The sequence below is a fragment of the Arachis hypogaea genome, chromosome 16, assembly GCF_003086295.3.
Source record: "Arachis hypogaea cultivar Tifrunner chromosome 16, arahy.Tifrunner.gnm2.J5K5, whole genome shotgun sequence".
NCBI lineage: Eukaryota > Viridiplantae > Streptophyta > Magnoliopsida > Fabales > Fabaceae > Arachis > Arachis hypogaea.
In genome coordinates this window covers 7,151,973-7,175,485 of record NC_092051.1, presented here as the reverse complement: position 1 = coordinate 7,175,485, position 23,513 = coordinate 7,151,973, and the positions used below count along the sequence as shown (strand labels likewise).

The 23,513-nt window shown below is 31.7% G+C and overlaps 3 protein-coding genes across 3 annotated transcripts; all 3 read left to right on the top strand.

Annotated features, from left to right (window-relative positions):
* Positions 1 to 1,388: 1,388 nt before the first annotated feature.
* LOC112759025 (3,9-dihydroxypterocarpan 6A-monooxygenase) lies at positions 1,389 to 5,040 on the top strand. Its single transcript, XM_025807718.3, has 2 exons — positions 1,389 to 2,432; positions 4,223 to 5,040. The coding sequence occupies exons 1-2, from the start codon at positions 1,503 to 1,505 to the stop codon at positions 4,874 to 4,876; spliced, it is 1,584 nt and encodes a 527-aa protein (XP_025663503.1). The 5' UTR covers positions 1,389 to 1,502; the 3' UTR covers positions 4,877 to 5,040.
* Positions 5,041 to 5,386: 346 nt separating this feature from the next.
* On the top strand, positions 5,387 to 10,325 carry LOC140172876 (cytochrome P450 93A3-like). The gene is made up of 2 exons (XM_072219727.1): positions 5,387 to 6,543; positions 6,632 to 10,325. The coding sequence occupies exons 1-2, from the start codon at positions 5,578 to 5,580 to the stop codon at positions 7,268 to 7,270; spliced, it is 1,605 nt and encodes a 534-aa protein (XP_072075828.1). The 5' UTR covers positions 5,387 to 5,577; the 3' UTR covers positions 7,271 to 10,325.
* On the top strand, positions 9,364 to 11,745 carry LOC112758599 (cytochrome P450 93A3). Its single transcript, XM_025807309.2, has 2 exons — positions 9,364 to 10,329; positions 10,615 to 11,745. The coding sequence occupies exons 1-2, from the start codon at positions 9,364 to 9,366 to the stop codon at positions 11,245 to 11,247; spliced, it is 1,599 nt and encodes a 532-aa protein (XP_025663094.1). The 3' UTR covers positions 11,248 to 11,745.
* Positions 11,746 to 23,513: the final 11,768 nt, after the last annotated feature.

Genomic DNA, 23,513 nt, shown 5'->3' with positions numbered 1-23,513 from the left:
CTCTTGACTACCTTCAGGTGGCATATTTAGATCCACTATCATCCTTCTGATATTTCGTCTAACAGCTCCATTTAATGGACTATCATCGACAGTATCTGCAGATGATCCTTGGCCACCTAACTCAACGAGAAACACAAATAATTCCAACAGATGAACATTTGTTCATCGGTTGTTCCACGACCTTATAAGACATACATCCTGGTTGTCACATAAACAATACCTAATTCAAAATAACAGAAATATTTCTCACAACCGTTGTCTAATAAATATACTATCAACAGAGACAAGACAACTGTGATATACCTTTTATAAGACAAACTGCCATTTACTCCGGCTGGATGTCTGTAGTAAATATTTTTTTCGACGGAATGCAATATCAGATTCTTCAACGCTGTTAGACTCTTGACATCTGGTGTCATATAGGTAATTATCGGTTACCCTGATCTAAAAACGATAGAACCTTCTTCATCATATACTATTTCACTATCATAATGAATGGATAACAATGAATTCCTTGACATTGTAGAGAAAAAATGTCAACAATGAGAACGAAAGTGGAGAATGAAATTATAGTTCTCAGCTCCGCTCTCCAACAGGCATGCTTTTATTTTGGAAACCCAACTTAGAGTTTGTCGGGGGTGCAGCGAACTCCATAATTTATAGAGTTCGCTGGGGGTGCGACGAACTTGCCCTTAATTCCAAAAAAAAATCGTATTCTAAAAATTAATGTTCAAATATCTTATTTCGAAAATTAATTATTTTTTATATTTTATTCTAGAAAAAATCCTTTTTTAAGTGTATAAAATAATTTTAATTTCTTAAAATACATAAAATATCCCTCCTATTTTGCAGGTTTTAGGTCATCTAATATTTTAATAAGTATGAACAGATGATCTAAGCATCAACTCGTATTAAAAGAGTTACAATATACGTGGCATTAAAATGTCTTTTGTTATGCTTGATATTTTGTAAAATTTTGGTATCTTATCATGTTTCGAGAATGATACTTCACTTATCGAAAAAATGTAATAATAAGTACAATATTCTTGATTTAGCATAGAGTGTTTTAAGTAAAAGTCCTATCTTTATTATTTATTTAACCTGTTTCATTTTAGATTGAATTCTTTCTAAGTAAAAAAAAAAACAATATATAATACAATATTAAAATTTTTTTTAAATATATATGTACATAATATTTTCATAATTTTTAGCCGTTAATTTTAATTATAAAAAATATATATAATATATATAATTAAAATTAACAATTAAAATTTATTAAAACATTGATGTACCAGTATACTTGAAAGCTTTTCTATAATATAATACAATGCTATGTCTTATAAGACGTGTATTATCAATTTTTTAAGTATATAAGATAATTTTAAAAATTTCATCGAACCCCCAAGAAATCCCCCATTAATTTGCAATTGCATGTTCTGAAGTCCAAGATAAAGAAGCAGCAATATCTATATATATCAGTCCTAAAAGTCCAAAACTGAACCATGGCTGCTACAAGTGCTATTAGCATTGTGTTTTACATGTTCTCATGGTTAAGTCTTGTTGTTTTGATTTCACTCCTCAAGTACCTAATTGGCAAAACAAGAACAAATCCCAGAATTCAAACACCACCATCACCACCATCACTACCCATAATCGGACACCTTCACCTTATAGGCTCATCAGTAATACCAAAGTCATTCCAAGCCTTGGCTAAACTCTATGGCCCTCTGATTCAGCTTCGTTTAGGTGCCTCAACTTTCATACTTGTCTCCAACGCACAAGTTGCAAAACAAGTGTTGAAAACCAATGAAATCAATTTCATTAACAGGCCTCACATTGGGTCCTCCTCTGAGTACAACCTCTATGAAGGGTGTGATTTTGTTTTTGCACCTTATGGGCCTTATTGGAGGTTCATGAAGAAGCTATGCATGAATGAACTTCTCTCGAGTTCTCAGCTCGGGAGATTCATGCACGTAAGGGAACAAGAGATTAAGAAGCTCTTGAAATCACTTATGGTTTGTTCTAGTGAGGGCAGAGAGTGTGATTTGGGTTTTGAGCTTACTACTTTGACCAACAATATCCTATGTAGGACGGCCATGAGCACTACATGTCTGGACAAAGATAAGAATAGCGATGATGATGCTGTGGAGATTCATGGTTTGGTGAAGGAGTTTCTTGAACTTGGTGCCAAATTTAGCATTGGTGATGTTCTTGGGCCTTTGGGTAAACTGGACTTATTTGGGTATGGGAAAAGACTTTTGAAAACACTCACTAGATTTGACCAGATCGTGGAGAGGATCATGGAGGAACATGAGAAGAAGAATGATAATGAAGGAGAAACATGGGACATGATGGACGTTTTGTTGCAAGTCTATAGAGATCCAAATGCTCAAGTGAGATTAACAAGGAATCATATCAAGGCCTTCTTCCGAGTAAGTTCTTTTTTTTTCTTCTTGCCATGCATTTCATTGTAATTAATTACCCAAGGGTAAGCTAACAATACTCTCCAAAGATTTAACTATCCTTTTAAGACTACATTTGTTTACAAGAATAGGACAGGATAAAACATTAAAAACAAGACACAAAAAATAGAGACACAAAATTTTGTATTTTTGTATTTTATTTGATGATAGACTAGAACAAATTATAAAAATTTAATTTATTCTCATTTTTTTATTAAAAATTTAAAAAAAATATATAATAATAAAAAAATAAAATTATAAAAAATTAACAAGAATAATAAAAAATATATTTATAAACAAAATACATTAATTTAATATCTTTTAACATAATATCTCTATTTATATCTCATCTGTTAAATATAATTTTTTTTTGTCTCTGTGTGCGTGTCTTAGTGTTCAACCCTCCTAAAAAATGCAGCCTAAAAGATTTAAGTGTTATTTTTGATAGATTTTTTTCAATTATAATTAAAAAATTTAGGCTTTTTTATTTTTAAAATTTAGTAATTTTATAATTTTTTTAAACAAATAATGAAAAAAGTTGTGAATAGAAATAATTTAAAAAAAATTTAAAAATTAATTTTGTTTTATTTTTTGTATGTACCTTTTAAATAATTATTCAAATACTACCTCAAAAATTTGAATTATATGCTCAAACCTTTTTTCAAAAGTTGTACACGGATAAAATTGAATCAAAAAATTAAATCATATCGGATCATTATGCATATATGATGAGACATCAAATTAAAAAAATATCTATAGTTCTAACTTTTAATTTCTTCGTGAAGATACTTTTTTTTTCTTCTTTTGATCTGTTTTACTTCAAAATATTATTCAATATTTTTTTAAATAATAAAAATAAATAACCGATAATAAAAGAATAAATAAAATAACCAAACATATATTTTTTATTTTTTTTAATTTTTTGATCGCATCTATCAGATTGAATTCGCAGATGTGATACCAATATCCGATATCGATATGTGATCTTATGTGTATATAAATCGGATCGGATAATACCTAATAGACCAACAGATTAGATATATTTTCAAACAAATTCAAACCGAATACAGATCAGATATGTGGGGGTGGACGGATCGAATTTTTTTTCTTTACTTTCTACTTTTGTCAAATACAAAATTACTTGTCAAATATAAAAGTATTTTGTTATTTATAGAAAATAAATTTTTTGGTTATATTTTAAAAACGAGTTTATCATGTAAGCAAGTAAATCTTTTGAAATATTTTTAGTGGTTTACTCAAATCAATAAAGAAGTCTAATGCACTCACAACTTGAAGCACCTTATAGATTAAGATTTAATATTTTTAATCTATTCATGAATTTATACTTTGCCGTTGACGTGGAGAAGATTATTTATGCCGACCCTACATTGGAAATTTTTTTAATCATCCTTGGTTTAAAAAAAAGTTAAATATTTTTTATTAGTGTTAGCAAAATGTAATTTTTATTTTTATTTAAAATTAATATTTAAAATTTATTATATAATAATTTAATCAAATTATAAATTATCTAATAATTTTCTAATATCATTCTACACGAAGGTAACTACATAAACTAGTATACGAGTCTTCACCAAATTTGAATTATAAATTTATTTTTAATATCAAACATAAATTATATTTATATCAATTTATTTTTAATCAAAATTAATTTTATAAAATTAATTTTATACAAATTCTTATTTATAAATTTTAATTCAAATACACACTAAATTTATTTGTGGTGCGTGGAATAATGCAAGGATATTTTCCTTGCGGGAACGGACTCCAGTTCAGTGTCAGTGCAATGGACCATGGCAGAGATCTTAAACCACCCAACAGTATTGAAGAGGTTGAGGGCAGAGATTGACGCAGTGGTGGGGTCAACCAGGCTGGTCAACGAATCCGACGTTCCAAATCTTCCTTACCTCCAGGCTGTTATAAAGGAAGCTATGAGGCTCCATCCAACGGCACCGTTATCTTTGAGAGAGGCTGCAGAAGATTTCAGCATCAATGGCTACACTGTGAAGAGCCAAACAAGAACAATTATCAATATCTACGCCATTATGCGGGACCCAGAAGCATGGCCCAACCCGGAAGATTTTATCCCTGAGAGATTCTTCGATGATGGGGTCTATGGTGATCATTATTATTTAAAGGAACGTTTCATTAAAATGAGTGTTAACGATTTCAGGTATATTCCGTTTGGGTTTGGTAAGAGGGGTTGCCCTGGAGCTTCTCTTGCTTTGACGGTCATAAATCTGACGGTTGCTGCGTTGATCCAATGCTTTGATTGGAGAATCAAAGGTGGAGATAGGGTTAACATGGAAGAAGGCTCCTCTTTTTCTATGGCATTGGCACAACCACTTGTTTGTTACCCTGTTACATGTTTTAATCCCTTTTCTCTGTCGGCTTAAATGTCTAAAATTACACATAAAAATATTTTTATGTAAAAATAAATAATAAAAATATTTTTATGTGACAGGTATGTAAATAGAATGTGTCTTTATTTGTTGTACCAACTACCAAGTTTTTATCAATGAAGTTGAAAATAAAATTCTTGTAAGAATTTTGTATCTTATTTTCATTGATTCATTTTGGGACCCTTACAATATATGACTTCAATTTATGTGATACAGTCTACCTTTCTCTTCTCTTATTTCTATTGAAATCAATAAAACAATCTCATATCCGGCAATTATTTAGATTAATATGTATGGATCTTTTCCCAAGGAGAAGGACTAAAACTTAAAACAATAGTTCTAGTTTGGCCATTACTTGTGATTTTACAATTAACAACATGTAAAGGAGATTAATAAAAAATAAAACACATGAATAGATTAATTATAAACTACTTCAAACTCATTTCTATATATAACAATAACAGAGCTTTCTTTGCATATGAGGACAACAACAGATGAATGTCAAAATTCTATTTGAGTTTGGATTTGGTCACAAGATACCTCAATAATTGCCGGCCTTCACAAAAAAGTTTGAATAAAATGCAAACACTTACATGCCTGTTGCCAAAGCACAAAACAAAACATATCAAACATAACATATATACTAGTAAATTAACCAAGTCTATCACCCTTCTAATTATATATGATAGAACCACATGATAACCTATATACACAACTTCAAGAAGAGGAAGTTTCATAAAATGGCTGGTGATTATGATTACAAAGATTATATTCAACTTTTCATGATATGGTTAATTTCCACAATCATAGTTAGAGCCATATTCAACAGAAAAAAGAACAAGTCTCATAACAAACCGCCAAGTCCACTGTCCCTTCCCATAATTGGACACCTTCATCTTCTTGCTCCAATTCCTCACCAAGCTCTTCACAAACTCTCAATCCGCTATGGACCTATAATGCACATTAAACTTGGTTCTGTCCCTTGTGTAGTAGCTTCCACACCAGAATCCGCAAAAGAATTCCTCAAGACTCATGAATCTTCCTTCTCAAACCGGCCTCGAAATCTCGCTGTTGATTATCTTACATATGGTTCTCAAGACTTCTCCTTTGCCCCATATGGACCTTACTGGAAGTTCATGAAAAAGATTTGCATGTCTGAACTTCTCGGAGGCGACACGCTAAACCAGCTTTTACCATTGAGGAGGCAAGAGACAGAGAGATTCTTGGGGTTATTGCTTAAGAGAGGGATGGCTGGTGAAGCTGTTGATGTTGGAGGAGAACTCTTGAAGCTTTCGAATAACGTTATCTCGAGGATGATCATGAGCAAGACCCATATGGAAGATGATGGTGAGGCTGAGGAGGTGCGGAAGCTGGTGCAGGACACAGCAGAACTTACCGGGAAGTTTAATGCTTCGGATTTCATTTGGTTCCTCAAGAACTGGGACTTGCAGGGTTTTAGAAAAAGGGTTGAGGAGATTCGGAACAGGTTTGATTCCATGATGGAGAGAGTGATCAAGGAACATCAAGGGGAAAGGATGAAGAGGAAGAAGGAAGGAGAAGATGGTGAAATCAAAGACCTACTTGATATATTATTGGACATACATGAAGATGATAACTCTGAGATACGTTTGACTAAAGAGAACATCAAGGCCTTCATCTTGGTAAGTTTCAGATTCTCGTATATATAAAAATTATATCTAGAAGCATTAATTTTTGAACTTACCAATTTCATTTTCATCAATATTGCAGGACATATTTATAGCAGGAACAGACACTTCAGCATTAACTATAGAATGGGGTCTAGCTGAGTTGATAAATCACCCTCAAGTGATGGAGAGGGCAAGGCAAGAGATCAAAACCGTGGTTGGAAATAATAGGATAGTAGAAGAATCAGACATTGTCAACCTTCCTTATCTTCAAGCTATAGTCAAAGAAACACTGAGAATTCACCCAACAGGTCCAATGACAGTTAGAGAATCATCTGAGGATTGCACCATATGGGGCTACGAGATTCCGGCAAAGACACAATTGTTTGTTAATATTTGGGCTATTGGAAGGGACCCAAATTACTGGGAAAACCCACTGGAGTTCAAGCCAGAGAGGTTTCTTGTTGAAGAAGAAAGTGGGAAGAGGCAGTTAGATGTTAGGGGGCAACACTTGCATATGATTCCATTTGGGAGTGGTAGAAGAGGATGCCCTGGAACCTCACTAGCCTTACAAGTAGTGCAGGCCAACCTTGGTGCAATGGTGCAGTGCTTTGAATGGAAGGTTAGCGGCGGTGGCAGTGAGATTGTTGATATGGAAGAGAAACCAGGGTTGACTCTTTCCAGGGCTTGTCCCTTGATTTGTGTCCCTCTGCCTAGGCTTAGTCCCTTTCCATCCATGTGAAATAATATGGCGGCTACAAATCTTGAATTTCCATGTCAGTGGCCGCTTATCCATAAATACGCCTTTTTTTTAGAAGAGAAAGTTTAGGAACTAGCAATTTTTTTTGTATTTTGTGGTTAATATTTAATTATAAAAAAAAGTAAATAATTTTTTATTATTAAATATAATTTCACATCATTAAAAATATTATTAATAATTAATTGATGGTTACAAAATACAAAAATTACTAACTCCTAGTACTTCTCTTTTATGAATGTGATGTGGCATTAGCTGGGGGAGGTTGGATCCAAAGTCAATAAATGAATGGTTTGAATTTGAGAGATTTGTTACATACAGAGGGATTGGATCCGAAATTCACGGATAATAAATAAATAAATAAATAAAAATATATTAAATATTCGTTTTGATCCGCAAATATATTTTATTATACCCGTAGATTTAATCTGGTAGGTTTGATAATAAATAAATAAATAAAAATATATGTCAATGAATTATATCTCAAATTAGAAGTGCACATGGGCTCGATGAAGCCAGGTTTGATGTGATTCAGATCCAATTCGAAATATACACCGAGTCTATTTATTAGATTCGAACCTGACCCTAAATCCGATAAAACCAATACACTTTCGGGCCACAATTATATCGGATAAAAACCGGGTGAAAACCGGACCGTTAACATTACATTACGTTGATATCTTCTTGTAAGCTAGCATGTAAAAATATCCAAATTTCCAAGACTTCAACCATTATTTAACATGATAAAATTCACTTAAAAAAATATAACAAGAACCAACCCTTCTTTAAAATTAAAGTATAACCACAATCAATACTAAAGCAAAACCACAATCAATACTAATATTGTCTAATAATACCAAATATTTAAATCAATACAAATAACACAATATTATGCATTAGTCTAAAGTCTTATGCATTCTAAACATAAAACATTAACTTATAGTCTTATAATGACTAATAACACAAAATATTAAGGTTTACAATACTTAAATTCCACATAAGAATAGTCATGATCCATCACTAATAACACAAAATATTAATTGTGTATGATGACCGGGCCACCAGGCTGACTTCGGGTGACCCGAGCCATGGCCCGGACCCGACCCAAAATAATGACCGGGTCTATTTTTGAGACCCTTATCCGACCCTAAACCCCCGATGAAATCACACCAAATCAGCCCCTAAAGTGTTCGGAACCGAGTCGGGCCTTCGGACCGGGCCGGATCTGTGCACCCCTATCCCAAATGATATAATTTTTTTATATTTATCTAAAAAAGTTGTCGTTCAAGTTTTTCTGTATTTGATAAAAAAAATAAATAAATAAAAATATATTATTTATTAAATTTTTTAATTTTAATTTTTAATTTTTATCATTTAAAAAATTAACGTTAAATAACTTTTTTGAAGTAAAACATGTCAAAAAGAGGAGAAAAAAAGTTAGAAGCGATTTTTTTTAATTTGAAATATTTTATATCTACGTATCCCATTTGATTTAATCCGTAAATTATTAAATTGGATCAATGAGTAAAAAATATTAACCATGCTACTAAGTGTATATTAAAATTACTTATTAAAATTAACCAACAGTATATAATATATTTTAAAATATAAAATAAATATTAAAAATAAATTAAATTATATATATTCATACATAAATATATAATAATAAATTTTAATATAAAAATATTATTTAAAAAAACAAAATATATATATCTAATTTAATTTTTAAAAAATATTTATAAGACAATAAAAATTAATCTAAAATAGTTTAAAATTTTTTATTTCGTATTCTTTAATTATTAGTAAAATAAATGAATAATTTTATACACAATAAATATATAATTTACATATTATATATATAAAATTATAAATAATAAATTAAATAAAATAATTTTAAATGATTGTCTCTCTAAAATTATTTATAATTTTTTAATAATGCTAATGAACTTGATATTTTGGCTACATCCCATCTGATTACGTCTCTATGTGAGAGCTTACTTTAGAAATCTATCTGTTTTCGAAGAAAATTTAATGGAAATGTAAAACGGTCTAGACGAGCTATTCAAGTGAATGATTCAATGCAAGTTATATATAAGATGATATCATATATGGAAATTCTTAAACAAAATATGGCAGACTTACAATCCTACATTCAAGTGTTGTTAATTTGCGCAGTTTCTACCATCTTCATTGGATCCATAATACTAAGAAAAAGAAAGCAAAACCATTCTTCTTTGCCGCTTCCGCCGGGTCCAAAAGCCCTACCAATCATTGGCCACCTCCACCTCCTCTCATCAACACCACACCAAGATTTCTACAAGTTCTCAACCCGCTATGGACCCATCATTCACCTCTACCTCGGCTCCGCCCCTTGCGTCGTGGTGTCCACCGCCGAGGCAGCTAGGGAATTCCTTAAAACACACGAAACCTCCTTCTCCGACCGCCCCGCGCAGACAGTGGCCATAGAGACCCTAACTTACGGCTTCAAGGACTTTTTGTTTGCCCCGTACGGACCTTACTGGAAATTCATGAAGAAGGTGTGCATGTCGGAGCTCCTCGGCGGCAAAATGCTCCATCAGCTCCTCCACGTGCGGCAGCAAGAGACAAGGAGGTTCCTTAGCGTGTTGGTGAAGAAAGGGGTGGCTGGTGAGGCCGTGGATGTCGGGGCACAACTCATGACTCTCTCCAACAACATTGTTTCAAGGATGATTATGAGGCAGACGAGTTGTGGGGACGGAGAGAGTGACGAGGAGGTGGTGAGGAAGCTGGTGGCGGACACGGCGGAGCTGACGGGGAAGTTCAACTTGTCGGACTTCTTGTGGTTCTTGAAGGATCTTGATGTTCAGGGATTCAAGAAGAAACTCAAGGAGATTCGGGTAAGGTTCGATGGCTTGCTGGACAGAGCGATTGAGGAGCATAAACATGAAAGTAAAAAGAACAAGGGTGAGGGTGCAAGGGATATACTTGATGTTCTTCTTCACATATCTGAAGATGAAACCGCTGATATCAAATTGGATACCGAAAACATCAAGGCCTTCATAATGGTATGTCCATCCAATATCCATATATGTGCAAGTAGCTAAAATTTTGTTTAATTATTTTCATATGATTGGGACCTATCATGGTCATGAATAGTGAGAAATTGGAAGAATAATGAATCTGATTACTCTGTATTGAGATTTGATAGTTACTAGCTTGGACAAAACTGACTACTTGACTCGTACATGTAACTAATTTGATAAGTACATTTTTACTACTAGCACCACAAACACTAATAGTTTTCTTCACATTAATATTGTTAACAGTAGTAATTAATGTCAACTTTGTAGGACATACTTGTGGCAGGGACAGATACAACGGCTGTGACAATGGAATGGGCGATGGCAGAGTTAATGAAGAATCCAGACGTTATGGAGAAAGCGCGTCAAGAGGTGGATTCGGTGGTTGGAAAGAAGAGGATTGTTGAAGAATCGGACATTCCCAACCTTGCTTACATTCAAGCCATTGTGAAAGAAACACTAAGGCTTCACCCTGCAGGCCCATTGCTATTCAGGCAGTGTTCTAGAAGGGCCATAGTAAATGGTTACGAGATTCCAGCAAAGTGTCGGTTGTTCGTGAATGTGTGGGCCATTGGTAGGGACCCTAACCACTGGGAGAATCCGTTGGAGTTCAGGCCCGAGAGATTCATTGGGAAACATATGGATGTAAGAGGACAGCAATATGAGTTGATTCCATTTGGGAGTGGAAGAAGAATGTGCCCTGGAATCTCTCTGGCTTTGCAAATTGCGCATGTCACTCTCGCTGCCATGATTCAGTGCTTTGAATGGAAGCTTCATGATGATGAAAAGATCCTTGACATGGAAGAGAAGCCTGCTGGAATTGTTAATCCGAGGGCTCACCCTCTCATTGCTCTCCCACTTCCAAGGCTTAATCCTTTTCCTTCTATATCACAAGATATATAATCCTATAATGAACGATATTATGCAAAATTTAAATTATTAAATTAGTAATGTTCTTGTATGGATACCTGAGGGGAGAGCTCGACTCCTGGGAATCTACGCCGAGTTGTTATCTTCGGTGCCGATCTTTGAACTTTGTGGAAGTCCGAGCTTTACTCCGAAGGGATGTCCAATTGCGCGGAGCGTGAGCAAGAAACAAGGGAGGAGTGTACCTGCAAAGGCACTCCGAAGCTTAAGTCATTATTGAGAATTCAATGTATCGTTTGAAGATAAAATATCATACCTTTATACGTGAGATAAAATAGGTCGGTTACGTTTCTATTGATCATCTGAATTGAAAAGCAATTAATAGGTTTTAATAAATGATAATGACTGGTCGGACGTTTTTATTCCAGGATGTAGTCCGTTGAGTCTGATTGTAACGTATAACGCTGAGTTATAACATAAAGTGCCGAGTTATAGTGCATAATGCCGAGTTATTGTATATAATGCCGAATTATGACATCGAATTTGTAACGGCCGTATTATAGCCCCCAAACTTAGCCTGGCTATATTTTGATAAAGTAGGTTGAGCTTTTTTAGTTATAACTCGGCAATTTGAGTTATAGGTATGGAGCCCCCAGATCAACTTACTTTATTAAAATAATAAATAATTTGAATTTCAGACGTGATTTGAAGTTAACGTGTATTGGAAAGTGTAGTAGTCATGTCATTGATTGTGCTTTTGATTTTTCCAATGTAATTTTAAATCGTTGATTTAATAGATGCAACGATTAGGTTTTTCATGGAACTGAATAGTTAATTTGAATAGTTGCTGAGACGATTTTGATAAAAGTGAATTGGTTGGGCGAGAATATTGAGTTAGTTCACCGTTGTTTGGTGATTTGATTAAGTTTGATTGCGCATGTGTAAACGATGCGACTTTGAATTGAAGAGTTGTCGCGAATGGATAAGTGTTTGTACTTGTATGCTATGTGATTGAGTTTGTTGACTGTTGATAGTCATAGTTCAGAATTGAAGATTGAGTTTGATTGCGCATGTGTAAACGATGCGACTTTGAATTGAAGAATTATCGTGAATGGATAATTGATTGAAGATTGTGTTTGATTGCGCATGTGTAAACGATGCGACTTTAAATTGAAGAATTATCGCGAATGAATAATTGATTGAAGATCGTTGATACAGATCTGATGATAGTTGATATAGATTTGACAATAACTGATAATGATTGATATAGAAACGATAATGATTGATATAGCTCGGATAATGATTGATATAAATCTGAAAACAGAAATAAAAGATATAGATTTGAAAATAGAAAAACAGATATAGGTCGGCGAATAGAGATAACAGATATAGGTCGGCAAATAGAGATGACAGATATAGATCGGCAAATAGAGATAACAAATATAAATCTGCAAATAGATATGATAGATACGGATCGAAAAATAGATATAACAGATATACATTGGCAAATAGAGATAACAGATATAAATCGGCAAATAGAGATGACAGATATAGATCGGCAAATAGATATAAGAGATGTAGATTGAAAAATCATATATAAATCGGCAAATAGAGATATCAGATATAATTTGGCAAATAGAGATATTAGATATAAATTGGCAACTAGAGATAACTGATAAAGATCGGCAAATAGAGATAACAGATATAAATCGAAAAGTAGAGATGACAGATATAGATCGGCAAATAGAGATATTAGATATAAATTGGCAAATAGAGATATCAGATATAAATTGGCAACTAGAGATAACTGATAAAGATCGGCAAATAGAGATAACAGATATAAATCGAAAAGTAGAGATGACAGATATAGATCGGCAAATAGATATAATAGATGTAGATTGGAAAATCAGATATAGATCGGCAAATAGAGATATCAGATATAAATTGGCAAATAGAGATATTTGATATAAATCGAAAAATAGAGATGATTGATATAAATTGGAAAATAGATATAGCTCGGCCTTTTTCGGGCCTTAATGATTTACTATATGACCTTTGTTTACAAAGGTGCAGGTAAGTTTGAAGCCATTTGAAGGAAATGGGGCATATAGAAAGAATGGTGTTTATTTCGAGACCCCACGGTGGGCGCCAATTGTTCTTCTATGGATACCTGAGGGGAGAGCTCGGCTCCTGGGAATCGACGCCGAGTTGTTATCTTCGGTGCCGACCTTTGAGCTTTGTGGAAGTCCGAGCTTTACTCCAGGGGATGTCCAATTGCGCGGAGTGTAAGCAAAAAACAAGGGAGGAGTGTACCTGCAAAGGCACTCCGAAACTTAAGTCAGTATTGAGAATTCAATGTATCGTTTGAAGATAAAATATCATACCTTTATAGGTGAGATAAAATAGGTCGGTTACGTTTCTATTGATCATCTGAATTGAAGAGCAATTAATAGGTTTTAATAAATGATAATGTCTGGTCGGACATTTTTATTTCAGGATGTAGTCCGTTGAGTCTAATTGTAACGTATAATGCCAAGTTATAACGTAAAGTGCTGAGTTATGGTGCATAATGCCGAGTTATTATATATAATGCCAAATTATGACATCGGATTTGTAACGACCGTATCAAGTAATATATAAAAAATATAATATATATATATATATATATATATATATATATATATATATATATATATTAAAAATAAGTTAAATAATAAATATATTTATATATAAATACGTGATAATTGATTTAGCGACTAATTTTTATATGCGCATAATATTTCTGTAATATAATACATTTGTTGCATGCAGGGACGGATCTAAGTGGGTGGTTGTGGAGCAAGCGCCCCCACTACAATTTGAAAATTTTTTGAGTAGTATATGATAATAATATTTATTTGCCCCCCACTAAATTATTAAATTTGATCCCACAATAATTTTTAATTCAATTTTTGGTACTTTATAATCAATTTAAAAATTTCATATTACATGTCATTAGAATGATCAATTCTCAATTTAAATGGAGTTTATGTTTTTTTTAGACATCGACTTGAAAGAGTATTATTTATCTTTTTTAAATTAGTTTTTATTTTTTTTAGTAACATATGCATTAATTTAAAGAACTTTCTTAATTATAAATCTCAATAAGAATTGACTTCTAATTATATGAGAAGTAAATTTTTAAATAAGTATATATATATATATATAAAAGTAATACTACACATTCAAGTCTTTTTATAAACTAAGTCTAACCAAGTTAAACAATAAGACATAGAATAATGTTAGTCATAACTGATTTTTGTTATCTTAGATTAATTTGGTTAGGCTTGTTTAACAAAAAAAAAAAAAAAAAACTTGAATGTGTAGCATTATTCTATATAAAAAGAGAGATATTTCGATTGTATTATTAAGAAAAAGATTACTCGATTTTTTTAAAATATAAAATCTAAATAATAAAATTTTAAATTATGTGTTATTATTTAAATTATTATTTTAGTGTTTTAATTTGTAAATTAGATATTTTAAAGACTAATCATGTTATATGTACATAGAAAATAACTACTTGTATGCATATTAAAATAAAAAAAATACATTAAAAATAAATTAAACAATACATATATTTATATACAAATATATAATAATTAATAAATATTTTGATAGCTAATTTATATATACACATAATCTTTTTATTATAAAAATTATTATTATATTATATATATTTTGCCCCCACTATCAAATTTTTTTAGATCCGTCACTGGTTGCATGTTATAATTAGTTAAAGTGAAATCCCATACATATGTTTTCAGCTAAATTATACTATGTTAGCCTTTAATTTCATGTTGTTGATCAAAGTTGTGTAATAGTTTAAGAATAACCTTATATGACTAAATAAAATTTTGGGGAGTACTAGATAAATAATGATTATTTTGAACAATATGAATAATTACTAATAAAATAAAAATACACTACATTCTAATTAATACTACTAATTAAATTTAAGATTAATTTACTCTTTTAATCTTATTAATTCATATTGTTCAGATATTATTCAAAAATATTGTTGATTACCTATACTTTTCCTAAATTTTTTTCATTTAAGTTAATACTTGATAAACAAATATATTTTTAGAATAATATTAGAAAGTCAACCAAATTTATTATTTTTAATTAATAATTAATAATTAATATTTAAAAATATAAATTAAAAATATAGTGTTAAATTATTAAATTAAAAAAATTAAATTAATGATTAAAAATAATAGCTAAAAATAATAAATTTATTGATACATCTACGGTTGATTTTGTATCTCTAGAGCTTGTACTTGGACTATCCTTTCAAGCAAGCAAGTTCCATTTCCATCCTTCCGTGAGTATCGAATCGAGAGATGGTTAAAGAACACAGACCCTCATCTGTGCCAACTTGCATTAGTGAAATTATATTGAAACTAAATAAATTTTTTTTGGATTCAAATAAAACACCTCAAATCTTAAAAATCAAAACAGAATTACAACCAAACATAGGAACTAATTCAGTATTTTATCTTAAATTTTTTTAATGATATCTTCTAATTCGACAAATTAAAAATTAATCTATTATTAATTTAAGTAGATAAATGAATTAATTATTCAATTAATTTAATTAAGTTAATTATAACTTTTTCTCGGTGAAAAAAAGAGATATTTAAAAAAAATGCCAATAACTGAGAGATGGATAAGATTTCCCCTTTTTGTTTTGAATTAATCGGAGAAAAAAAATAAGAAGATTCAAGACATAAAGCTACCGGCTACCCCGGTTCCACGAATTAAATTGCTCCCGACATTAATTAATCCATCTATCAGTAGCTTTCACTCGAGAATTGATGATAAGGCTAAAACTAATTATTAAAATTAATTATTATAAAAAATATATAATAAATTATTTTAATATATAAATAATATTTTTAAGAGCTTTATTTGTCAACTTACGACGATAACAAAATAATGACGATGATAGTTTATCAACATTTTATAAGAGAAAGATTATATTTACTATTTAATTATTTAATTATATTTTTATTTATAATAAAAAAATTAATTATAAAAGTGAAAAAATAAAGTATTGTTGTGATAAGAACGAGCAATGTGGATGTCCATTCTTATGTAAACTCATATTTTCAAAGAGAGAATGAATATTAAATGCATGCTGAAAATTAAGACCCCATACATGTATAAATAGGGAGTATGGTACGAGACTTTTTACACAACAATAATAAATAAATACTCTCTCTTTTCTTTTTTACAGAGCAATATAAAAATGTCCTCTTCCTTTCTCTTACTATAAACAAATGCAATTCTCTCTCTTTTTACTCTTAATATTTCTATCTATCTTTATATATATATATATATATATTCATGCAATTCTCTCTCTCTTTACTATTTATACTCTTTTCTATCTTTATATATATATATATATATATATACACATTACAACATATAATATTATTGTATATATACAAATCATTATTGAGCTAATTATTTTAATGCTAGAGTCTTATATTAATACATCTTTATTTTATATATTTTTTATTTTACAACACGTTATCAGCACGAGACTGATAAAATTTTTAGGAAAACTCAGGTAACAAATTTTTCATTATGTCGAAACTCTCTCATCTTGAATTCAATGCTCTTGATATATCGGGAAACAATTATTTATCATGGATATTAGACGCTGAAATCCATCTTGATTCAATGGATCTTGGAGATACCATTAAGGCTGAAAATAATGCATCCCAGAAGGATAAAGCTAAAGCCATGATTTTTCTTCGTCGTCATCTTGACGAAGGATTGAAAAATGAATATCTTACATTAAAAGATCCTGCAGATCTTTGGGAAGACCTTGAAGAAAGGTATAATCATCAGAAAACGGTAATACTTCCTCAAGCCCGATATGAATGGACTCATTTGCATTTACAAGATTTTAAATCTATAAATGAATATAATTCTGTAATGTTTCGAATCACCTCACAAATGAAATTGTGTGGGAAAAAAAATAACTAATCATGATATGTTGGAGAAAACTTTCTCAACCTTCCATGCCTCGAATGTGCTCCTGCAGTAGCAGTATCGAGAGAAAGGGTTTAAAAAATATTCTGAGTTAATTTCTTACCTTCTTGTTGCTGAACGCAACAATGAGTTGTTATTGAAAAATCATGAAGCGCGCCCAGCTGGCGCCGCCCCATTTCCTGAAGTAAATGCGGCAAATCATTACCCCAGAAGAGGTAAATGGCAAGCTTTTAATAACAAGAAAAATTATGGAAGGAAAAAGAATTATGTTCAAAAGAGAGGATCTCACCAGAAGTGGGATAGAGAAAGAAATATCGGGCAGAGTAAATCAACAGAGGATAAGTGTTTCCGTTGTGGTGGAAAGGGCCATTGGTCTCGTACCTGTCGTACCCCAAGGCACCTAGTTGATCTTTACCAGGCATCTTTGAAAAAGGACGATAAGGGAAAAGAGTCGAATTTTGTTTCAAATGATGCTGAAAATTCCACCACTCATTATGATGTATCTGATTTCTTTGAGGACCCTGAAGGAAATATTGGCCATTTGATCAATGATGGAATAGTTTAATATGTGAGATTGTGAAGTATCTATGTAAATAAATAATGTAAAGAATTTATTGTTAAGTTTTATTTTCTATGTATTTAAGTTTCAAATGTGATGTATATAAATAATGAAATATTAATGTTTATGAATTTTGAAATTATTAAATGTGTCAAATTTTAAAATAAAATTTTAGTATATGACATTATTTTATGTACAGTGTTTCTTGAAAAAATAATTCTGATCAAGTATTTAATTTAACTGTGCATACTACTCATTTTATTATTATTTGTTTTTGAAGAAAATGGCAAGGATATATAATGAAGATGTATACCTTGCGGATAGTGCAAGTTCGCACACAATTCTCAAAAGTGATATATATTTTACTCATATTGTGCCAAAAGAGGAATATGTTAACACTATCATTGGCTCAGACAATGTGATAGAAGGCTCCGGAAGAGCTATAATTTTGTTTCTTGGAGGAACAAAATTTATAATAAATAATGCACTATTATCTACCAAGTCCCTGAGGAACTTGTTGAGTTTCAAAGATATTCGCCGAAATGGATATCATGTTGAGACAATGAATGAGGGAAATCATGAGTATTTATGTATCACAACTCATGATTCAAATAAGAAAGTTATATTAGAAAAATTACCCTCACTTTCATCTGGGTTGTATTATACCAAGATTAGTGCAATTGAATCACATGCCACTGTAAACCAGAAGTTTATTAGCCCAAATGAATTCATAACTTGGCACGACCGATTGGGTCATCCGGGAACAACCATGATGAGAAGAATTATTGAAAACTCTCATGGACATTCACTAAAGAACCAGAAGATTCTTAAAACTAGTGAATTTTGTTGTGCTGCATGTTCTCAAGGGAAGTTAATTCTAAGGCCATCATCAGTAAAAATTGGATTTGAGTCCCCTGAATTCCTAGAAAGGATTCAAGGTGATATATGTGGACCTATTCATCCACCATGTGGATCTTTTAGATATTTTATGGTCCTAATAGACGCATCTTCGAGATGGTTACATGTGTGCTTATTATCTTCTCGCAACCTGGCGTTTGCGAGATTACTGGCTCAAATTATTCGATTAAAAGCACAATTTCCAGAAAATCCAATCAAAGCAATTCGTCTTGATAATGCTGGTGAATTTACTTCCCAAGCTTTTGATGCTTATTGTATGGCTAATGGAATAAGTGTTGAACATCCAGTAGCTTATGTTCACACGCAAAATGGGTTAGCAAAATCACTTATTAAGCGCCTCCAATTAATTGCTAGACCCTTGCTTATGAGAACAAATCTCCAAACCTCGGTTTGGGGGCATGCTATTTTACATGCCGTAGCACTTATTCGTTTGAGGCCAACGAGTTATCATCAATTCTCTCCTATGCAATTAGCTTTTGGCCAGCAGCCAAATGTTTCCCATTTAAGAATATTTGGGTGTGCGATATATGTTCCCATTGCACCACCTAATCGCACCAAAATGGGACCCCAAAGAAAATTGGGAATATATGTTGGATATGATTCTCCCTCTATAGTGAGGTATCTTGAGATACAAACTGGAGATGTATTTAAAGCCCGGTTTGCGGATTATCATTTTGATGAATCAAAATTTCCAACATTAGGGGGAGAGAATAAGCTTCCTGAAAAGGAGCTTAACTGGAATGCATCATCATTGATGCATTTAGATCCTCGATCAGGGCAATGTGAACTGGAAGTTCAAAAGATTATACATTTGCAAAGAATAGCGAATGATTTACCTGATGCATTTTCCGATACAAAGAGGATAACTAAATCTTATATACCAGCGGAAAATGCTCCAATTCGAATTGATGTCCCAGTAGGACAAGTAGCCACTGAAGCAAATTCACGCCAGAAGCGTGGCAGGCCTGTCAGTTCCAAAGACAAAAATCCTCGAAAGAGAAAAGAGGTAAATAATATTCCTGTTGAAAAAGACATAGTAGAGACACCTGCAGTTGTCCAAAATTCTGATATAACGCCAGAAGACGTTCAGGTACCTGAAAATTGTAAAAATGACGAGATCTCGATAAATTATGTCTTTACAGGAGCGAAATGGGACCGAAATAAGACAATTGTCAATGAAATATTTGCATATAATGTGGCATTAGATATCATGTATGAAAGTAAGGATCTTGAGCCAAGATCAGTCGAAGAATGTCGACAAAGGAATGATTGGCCAAAATGGAAAGAAGCCATGAAGGCTGAATTAGACTCACTTCAAAACGTGAAGTCTTTGGACCTATAGTCCGTACACCTGAAGATGTAAAACCTGTTGGATATAAGTGGGTATTTGTGAGAAAACGAAATGAGAAAAATGAAGTTGTGCGCTATAAAGCCCGACTTGTGGCACAAGGTTTTTCACAAAGGCCCGGTATAGATTATGAAGAAACGTATTCCCCTGTAGTGGATGCGATAACATTGCGTTATTTGGTCAGTTTATCTGCATATCATAAACTGCATATGCATTTAATGGATGTAGTAACAGCCTACTTATACGGCTCATTAGATCGGGATATCTATATGAAAGTCCCTGAAGGACTAAAGATATCTAAACCATCTAATGAATATTCGCAAGGGTTATACTCAGTCAAATTGCAAAGATCTTTATATGGTCTAAAGCAATCTGGACGAATGTGGTATAATCGTCTTACTGAGTATCTGGCCAAAAACGGATTCAAGAATGATGATATCTGCCCGTGTGTTTTCATAAAGAAATCTGCATCTGGATTCATTATAATTGCTGTGTACGTTGATGATTTAAATATCATTGGGACTCCTGAAGAGATTCCAACAATTATAAAAACTCTAAAAGAAGAGTTTGAGATGAAAGATCTTGGAAAGACTAAGTTTTGTCTCGGCCTGCAGATCGAGCATATAAAAGGTGGGATATTTATTCATCAAACAACATACACAGAAAATATCTTGAAAAGATTTTATATGGATAAGTCACATCCATTAAGTACCCCAATGATCGTAAGATCTTTGGATGTGAAAAAGGATCAATTCCGTCCTAAAGAAGAAAATGAAGATATCCTTGGTCCTGAAGTACCATATCTTAGTGTCATTGGAGCACTAATGTATCTTGCTAATAATACGCGACCTGACATATCATTCGCGGTGAATTTACTAACAAGGTATAGTTCCTCTCCAACCAGAAGACATTGGAGTGGAATCAAACAAATTTTTCGATATCTTCATGGAACGGTTGATATGGGATTGTTTTATCCCTATGGATCCAAGTCACAACTAGTTGGCTATGCAGATGCTGGATACCTGTCTGATCCACATAAAGGGAGATCTCAAACAGGATACCTATTCACATATGGTGGTACAGCTATATCATGGAGATCCACGAAACAGACGATAGCAGCAACTTCCTCTAATCATGCCGAAATACTAGCAATTCATGAAGCTAGTCGCGAGTGTTTTTTGCTGAGGAGTCTGATTCAATATATTCTGTCATCATGTGGACTGATTGATCATAAGATAGCTCCAACTGTCCTGTTTGAAGATAATACAACATGCATTGCTCAACTTAAGGGTGGATACATCAAAGGTGATAGAACAAAGCATATTTCTCCCAAATTTTTCTTCACTCATGACCTTCAAAATCAAGGGACAATTGATATCCAACAGATCCGTTCAAGTGACAATCTGGCAGATTTATTCACAAAGTCACTCCCAAAATCCTCCTTTGAAAGACTGGTACATGAGATTGGGATGCGCCGATTTCGAGACATTAAATAATGTTAGCAAGAGGGGGAGACTGTACTCTTTTTTCCTTGGTAAGTTTTTTTCCCATTGAGTTTTTCTTGACAAGGTTTTTAATGAGGCAGTCCCCATCACAAATGATATTGTACTCTTTTTCCTTCACTAAGGTTTTTCCCACAGGGTTTTCCTTTAGTAAGGTTTTAATGAGGCAATAATCCTAAATGGGCATCCAAGGGGGAGTGTTGTGATAAGAACGAGCAACGTGGATGCCCATTCCTATGTAAACTCATATTTTCAAAGAGAGAATCAATATTAAATGCATGCTGAAAATTAAGACTCCATGCATGTATAAATAGGGGTATGGACTTTTTACACAACAATAATAAACAAATACTCTCTCTTTTCTTTCTTAAAGAGCAATATAAAAATGTCCTCTTTCTTTCTCTTACTATAAACAAATGCAATTCTCTCTCTTTTTACTCTTAATATTTCTATCTATCTTTATATATATATTCATGCAATTCTTTCTCTCTTTACTATTTATACTCTTTTCTATCTTTATATATATATACACATTACAACATATAATATTATTGTATATATACAATCATTATTGAACTAATTATTTTAATGCTAGAGTCTTATATTAATACATCTTTATTTTATATATCTTTTATTTTACAACAAGTATTTAATTTTTATACTAATTGTTAAAAAAAAGTAGACATAAAATAAATATGATACAGGCATGTCTTTTTGTTTTGAAATTACCTACATATATAAAATTCTGGATTCATCAGATAGCATAGTTGAATTTCTTGTGCTAGTTGTCTTGCACTGTACATACATGTAGCTATGTTCTAACTTGAAAAGTCATTGGCTATTAATATGAGTGCTCAATTTACTCATTTGTTTAAATAAGTATTAGAAATTTGAATTTTATTATATTTATGTAGTAATTTATTGACCAACGACCAATGTTAAATAAAGTTTAGATCCGTGACGAATTAATTATACTGCATGAAAAAAGAAAAAATCTAACGAGACAGCATTTTTATTAAAATTTGGCCAGCACTTAACTAGCCAAAAAAATGAATAATTTCACATCATTAAATACAATCTCATACCATTAAAAATACTAATAATAGTGAATGGGAACCACTCAGATAAAGATATTTAAAATTTCTTTTTTTAAAGATATTTTTTATTAATTAAAATTTAATACACATAATTGATTAAACTGTGTTATTTTTTTCAAAATTAGATAAGACAAATTGATTTGGCTGAAAATTAATAAACAAAACCTTGAACCGATCTAAATTAATATTTTTTTATAGAAAATGACTATAATAACTCTATTATAAAAAATAACTAAAATATTCTTATTATATATATATATATATATATATATATATATATATTTTAATTTTAAAAATCCTAAATCCTAACTCTATAATGACCTAGAGAAAAGAAAAGTGTTAGAATTTATGATTCTCAAAATATATATAAGAGTATTTTAGTCATTTTTTATAACAGAGATCATGTAGTTAGTTTTTATAGAAAAATATTAATTTAGATCAGTTCAAGGTATAATTTACCGATTTTTTGGCTAAATCAATTTATTTGATCTAATTTTGATAAAAATAATATGATTTAATCAATTATATATATTAAATTTTAATTATTTAAAAAATATCTTTAAAAAAAAACATTTTAAATGTCTTTATCTAAATGGCTTTTATAATTAATTGATAACTATAAATCATAAAACCTGCTTGATATCTAACATTCCTATTTCCTCATAAAAAAAATAGAAAAGAGATAATCGTGGAATGAGGTCTAATGCTAGCTTAAGTTTGGTTCACCTAATCAAAATAATTAACTTGCATATTGAAGTTATAAGGCCTCCTTGGCTGCTTGCGACATGCGTTATGGGTTTTTGACCGTTTAAGCTAAAAACAATACTTCCATG